This window comes from Atta cephalotes (genome assembly GCF_000143395.1).
Source record: "Atta cephalotes unplaced genomic scaffold scaffold00015, whole genome shotgun sequence".
Taxonomy (NCBI): domain Eukaryota; kingdom Metazoa; phylum Arthropoda; class Insecta; order Hymenoptera; family Formicidae; genus Atta; species Atta cephalotes.
Window position 1 is genome coordinate 43,882 of NW_012130079.1, and position 7,148 is coordinate 51,029.

Genomic DNA, 7,148 nt, shown 5'->3' on the forward strand with positions numbered 1-7,148 from the left:
AGGTAGTAGTAAAAGAAATCCATTATTTTCCATTTAATTTCATTGACAAAAACAATAGGATCTTTTTACTACATCTAATATATATCCGATCTTTCTTGGATGCCGACATTCGTCGTTCCATATACGACGAGATAAGATGCAGATCATTAATGCTCATTCACTAATGCAAATAGCAAAGCGCGTACGGGAATTAACGGAAATAGATTGAGAGTTATCGATGAAGTTCGTCGAATCATTTGTAAATTATGCACTGGCAGGTGCGACAAACGCACGATATCATTTGATTTATTCGCAATGCTATGGGGAGTTGAGTAAATAAGTTTTTGCATCCATATAACTAATAAGTGCACGTGATCGAGCAAATAATATTCAATAATTAATCAAGAACGGTTTATCGGTCCGGGAAATTCTTACAACGATAAAAAGTCTAATGAATATTTTATAAATTTTATTATTAACTGGGATTATAAGAACTATTTGAATATAACTATACGCTCAATTATTATTGTATTTTTCGACAATGACATTCATGACAATGACTAGTAGAATTTTTTTAAATTTGATTTATCTAATTGATATTTCTCTTAATGTATACTTTCATAGATACAAATGTCGTATCCATTTTACATTGTAAAACGATATATGTATTAAATTATATAAACAATATGTGTAAAAGCTACTAATTTTGGTAGAAATATAGAAAATTGTAATTTTACAAAAATTAGTATTCCTCTAATTGTATAAATATATCTTTACATTAAACAGAAAATTATAATAAAAACAATAATATATTTTATAATTTTTTATTAAAAAAATATTATATAAATATATAACATAATAGTAATATTATACATATTATATTTGCATTTATTGTATATTGTATATATATTCGTATATTTTTTATATTATATTATATAAATAAAACACACTATTAAATTTATAGTATTAAATTATATTTAATATGAGCTATTCTTAATCATTTCCATAGATTGCCATTATTACTACTCGATATGACGTTATTTTTAACAATTGAAGTTGAACAATTTAACTGAACAAAACGTATTGAATTTGATTCAAATTTAATTTATAATTTATTAAGTACACACGCGCCTAGGAAAAAATGTTTCATATATTATTATATAAAATTGTATAAAATTATATGTAGTTATATATAAAACATATATAATTTTTTCCTGAGCGTTAATATGGTATTTACTTTGAAACTAATTATAAAAACAAATTAATTTACGTTTAAACACAAAAAATAACAAAATGTTATATAAATCAGAGAATTAAATGTTATATAAATCAGAGAGTTAGCATTGCTCCTTATATTTATAATACCAATGTAATTTCTAAAAAAAATTGTACGTAATTCATTGGGGTAAATTATTACATGTAATATGTTTCTAAGTTTAACTTTAATTATAAATTTACTTTTGCAAATTATTTAATTATTATAAAAGATAAAAACTTTATTAAAAAGTTGTAGAATTTTACTTACGTGTGTAAATAAATATCTCTAACAGTGGATCTCAAAATTACCTATTATAATTATTGTAATTTTTTACAGAACATATTATAATGAATCGCTCTATTGATATCTCGTCCTCGTGTGAGAGGTGTTTCATGTTTGAGATTTTATCGTCCTATAGAATCAAAATTAGGGAGACTTTATTGTATAGATACAACATATAATCACTTCTGAAATAATATTAATCATGGTAATTCTTATTAAAGTAATTGAAAAGAAACGTGACACACCTTTCAATCAATAATATTATAGATATTGTAGCAGCAATATTAATAAAATCCGCTATTGAAGCTGTGGTAATTGATTAAAAGTGAATTAAATGCAAAGCGAGCAAGTGATGATATAGAAGTGACAAGATTGATTTTTTTCACATAAAAAAGAAGGTACTGCATGCGTTACAATAAGTTAATGTGCTATAACATATACTTCTTGTCTTATAAATAATTCATATAGTATGAGCAAATTTATCTTAATAATTTCGTCAGAATTGTATGCTGTAATTTTAATTTTGTGTGATTCTATATATGAAGAAAACATATGGTTCTCTTTTTTTAACAGTAATAACAATGGCCGAAATCATCATTTCATAACATGATCATCGGTTAATCGGCTCAAAAGCCAGAAGGTCAAACGTAATTAAAGCAATGCGTTTTAAAGCCGCCTATTCTATGCCTCTTTGCAAATCATGATAAAATACACACGTATCATTAAAATTTTTTTAATTCTATGGCTGATATTAGCTTTATTATCTTTTGCTATTATTTTTGACTGATTATTCGACTGATACTTTTAGCTGATGTTGTACAGACAAAACACTCCTTAATTGAATACGAAATCTTATTTCGATACAAAACACCTAATAACTCAATGACATAAATTCCTATATTTACATTTATATGATCGCGATAAATAGGCATTCATAATATTTATTTATAGAATAATTAATATTGTATAATGCAACATTATCTCTCGAAAAGTCTGCTCCTAGATAAATGTAAATTCGTTGACACTTGAATTTGCAGTGAATCGTTACATTTGATTCACGATAGTCTTCCAAAAGCGTGTCGCCTCGACGAATTTCGCGCATTCTTGTATGTAAAAATAAGATAGATTGTAATTTATTACACCATAAAGCAAACAGTGAATATAATGACTTTATGTGCAAAGGAATTTGGAATTTCACGTCACATATCGTATATTGGTATAATTTACATATTAACACTGTTTTGCTCTCATTATAAAGTTAGCAATATACAATTCTCTTGTGGAGCTAGTTTATCGATGCAATGATCACTTTATCGCTCTCATGATGGTTTGAGTAGAAGCTACGGTAATTCACGCATTTTTGTTGTGCTCCTAAAAGTATATATTAGGTGTAGTAAAAAGAAATTATTTTTGCATGAAATTGAATGAAAAAATAATGGATTTCTTTTTACTACACCTAATATAATTGGTTGTCATTGGCTTTGTTTACTGAATTGTGATAGTATAGGACATCAAAGCGATGTACGGAACATATATGCCGCGATGCCGAGTTTGGCATTATTTTTGCGATGACACTCGGAAAAGGTGAATCCATAAAGAGAGAGGAATGATGATGCAATTCCGAGCGGAAAGACATCAACGAAAATAAAACGTAAGATGTAATGTGATTTATGACACTTTGTTATTAGTTTCTCCCATTTGTACATGGAAAGAACAATTTTGTTAAAGTATCTAAAAAGTTAATTATAGATATAGAACATGCGTGCGCGCGCGTGCGCGCGCGCGTGTGTGTGTGTGTGTGTATGTGTGTGTATGTGTGTGTAAAAACACTGTTTTGCTCGCATTACATGGGAAACTATCAGCAACGCACAAGTTGTTCTCCTAACGGACCAATTTACGAGTGTTACAGAAAAAATCTTGTCTGACAAGAACATGTTCAATTTTACATGAGACAAACAAAGGAGAAGAATGAATTATTATGAATATGTCTTAGCATAGAAATGCGTTAATAACTGCATTTCTCGAGCGTTTCTCTGTGAATCGCGCAGGCCTTCGAATAGAGATTCGAACTATTATAAATGTGTTAACCAGTGTAAAATATATGCAATCTGTATAAATTCTATGGATTAAAGTATTAAATCAATGTTTCTCTGCTCTATCTGGCAGACCACTTGCAAGCGATTACAAAGAAACGTCGTAAAATTTTCCTAATGAATGCGGGAGAACTATATTCACGTGTTATCGCGCGGGTGTGGGTATGAGAGATGACTTATTGATTTGCGAAAAAATTGTACAAGTTCTTTCCGGCGGAACCTGTTTCGCTCCACTAAGTAATACTCTGTCGCGACGTCGTCATCGCTTTCTTCACACTTTTTTCATGCTGACTATATTTATGTAGGAAATCGGTTAAAAGATTGTTGCGCTCCATTCTGCAACTCCATATGCAACTGAAGAAGAATACCTAACTAAAGGACATTCTTCTCAAGGTGCATGCGCAACAGTTGAGAACAAAGAATAAGAATTATCGGTAGTGGTTCATTGGAAATTCAATTTACTGCGTTCCAAATCGCTGTATATCTTACTCAAACATTTCACAAGGAAAGAAATCATTCAAAGACGATAATAAAAAATATTTCAATGAAACCTAAAGGAAAGTTACCGCCAAATTCTCTATTCGTAATATTTTTGCAAATTTCAAAACTTTCAAAAAATTAGTAATTCGAAAAATTTTAAACGTACCGGATCAAATATACCTATCGAAAAATATGAAAAATAGAGATACAGAAAAACGTTTCTACAAACAAAAGTTGCATCGTTTGAAGGGATGCAATAATGGTTTTTAAAAGAAGCAATTTTATAAAGTTATATATAGGTTTTCGTCATTTTTTTATAAAGGATTTTTATATTTTTTATAAGATTTTTTTTCACATAATATGACTCTAGTTATTTTGGATATGATGTATCTAAGTACCAAAGTAAAGATATCGAAAAATCAAGAATAATCGAAGACACAGATTTTGACTCATAACTAATAGTTTACGGAATATATTTTATACCTTATTTTAGAACATTTTAATAATATGTAGAAATATGTAGAATATCTCATGAACTTATTAACTTATTAATTTTTTATAATCGCAATACTTGCATTTTTATGCACAGAATAATAGAATGAATCAAATGTATAAAGGAAACATATATAGACAAAATATGTAGTTTTATGTTGTAAAACTCATAATCCTTTTAATTATAGCAACGTATATGTAAAAGAATATTGTTAGTTGCTTATTAAAAGAATTATGCAATTTTTGTATACATAATGTAATTCATCTAATTATTTTGCACATATGTATAAATGTATTAAGATAGAGATATTAAAATCTCAATAATTTTCGAGTTGTTTTATACTTTATTCTGCCACATATGGATAAAAAATACAAAATTAATACTTTGCAAACTATATTAATTTTTTGATAATCGTATTTTAATACTTTTACGTATCGAATAATGAGATGAATCATTAATTTTTTTATTTATTGATGATTAACAATTAATATTGATATTATGTTACTTTAGTTTATCGACTGGGCAGAGTTTCATATCGTCCAAATTCTTCACAAATAGTGCACTTTTTATTGGAAAAAAACTTGTGAAATAAAGATTTTTTATTCTAACTTTATTTCATACCTCCATAAATAGAAATTTTAAGAAATAAAATTAATTAAATGAGCATTATCCGGCTCAAGCATACCTTATTATCGATTAAAATATTACAGTTTATAATACATTATAATATTACAGTTTATAATACTTAATTGCAATTAATTATTAATTATTAAGATAAAAGTTAATAATTTTATTGCATTAAGAAAGTTTGAAGAGCATTAATTTCTCTTATCAATTAATTTCATCAAGTTACTAAAATCAGTTACTAAAAATTTCTCAGAGTTCGATAATGTTTGTAAATATTTTGGATAATTCTTGTGCGTGGATTTTCGTGTTTTGATTATATTTTGAACAGCATGTTAGGACGAATGCTGTCAATAAATTGTTAGTCAAGCTCGATCCGTCTCACGGTATCCATATGTTGATCGTTATACGTTCCCGATTGCACGTAATCTTTAATTTCAAGATAAATCGCGATTAAGTGTCATGCAAATTGGAAGTACATCTAATAACTGCATTAATATTTTATTCTAAACTTGTAACGCTTCTTGAGAAGCAAACTTTTACGTAATTAATATAAGTCAAAACGGTTATCGTAATTTTTAACTTCTCCCGCATTGCAAATATATTTCCATGTATTAGCGAAGGCAACTTATGTAACTACTTGCAACAACTTCATTCACATAGAAATTCAAATATATATCAACAACAAGTTATCTTGTAATAGTTTAGTGTAAAAAACATTGTGGTCTGACATATATGAGAGATTTGTCTTGCACAGTTATTATATAATAATCTTTATAAATTAATTTATTTTCATTAAATGTGACAATTATTATTTGTATTAAGTGAAAACAACGGAATTGTACAATTATTGTGACGGTATCGAAAACTACATCCATAGAGATAGTTCTTGTTTTGAGTATAACATTAATATTTCATTAATGGCAGCATTCAGTTGTCGTGGCAATATCGACTATTGTTCACAATAAATTCATATGTACAACGAATCAATTGATCATATGTGTATAACTAGTTGCAAATGTGTCTGAATTTAACGATCGTTGGCAAGAAAAATGATTTTTGGATGTTTTGTTAATCTATTTACTATGTATAAATCGTATAGATACAGACGTATGCGCCATATATCAGGTGTCAATTTATTTTTAATTATATAAATCTGAATCAATCATATCATCGAATATATATCATAACTGATTGCTGTCTCTGCTTCTAGGTGAAGAAATAAAGTCTGAGATTTCAGGTCCTGTAGACTTTGAACAAGCAATTATAGCAACAGGTGAGTAAATTATATTGGGTTGTCCGGAAAGTTCGTGCCGACTATATAATTTAATAAATGTATACTAAAATTTAAATTTTCTGCGTTTCAATTTTCCTTCAACATCGGCACGAACTTTCCGGACAACCCAATATAATGTTATGAGAGAGTTAGATCAAATGGATAACAATTAAGTAATTTTTATTATATTTTCTTTTGGCACTGATTTTTGTACATAAATAAACATTGAAAATTGCAGTTTCAATGCTTCAGATATCTATTATATGTTTAACTTTTCAATAACAAATTAATTTGATTAAGTCTTTAGCTAAGTCTTTTTACAATATGTTGCAAAAAATATGATTTAGGCAATCGATCGTTTATCAAAATCATTCCTAATATAGATTTCGTAAATTGTATTGCCTTTAAAAATATCTAAATATTTACAAATAAATATAATTAAAAGTATAAGATTAATAAAGGAAATCATCAACTAATATTTATTTTATTAATAATTTACCGAAAATGTCAAATGTTTAACAACTAATACATAATAAAGAAACAAGAACATCGAAATAAAACTGACTCGAATTTTTATTTTTGCAATTTTTTAACTATATTTTTTCGTTATAACTTCGTATTAATGTATGCTATACGAAGTTATTACGGTCACCAGGTTTTTAA

The 7,148-nt window shown here is 27.4% G+C and overlaps 1 protein-coding gene across 1 annotated transcript in view; it reads left to right on the forward strand.

Annotated features, from left to right (window-relative positions):
* The first annotated feature begins 6,294 nt into the window (after positions 1-6,294).
* LOC105618126 (synaptic vesicle glycoprotein 2B-like) overlaps positions 6,295-7,148 on the forward strand; it is a 15,388-nt gene continuing 14,534 nt past the window's right edge. Inside the window, exons 1-2 of the mRNA XM_012199667.1 lie at positions 6,295-6,319; positions 6,423-6,485. Coding sequence (XP_012055057.1) covers positions 6,295-6,319; positions 6,423-6,485 — 88 coding nt within the window. The remainder of the gene's footprint in view (positions 6,320-6,422; positions 6,486-7,148) is intronic.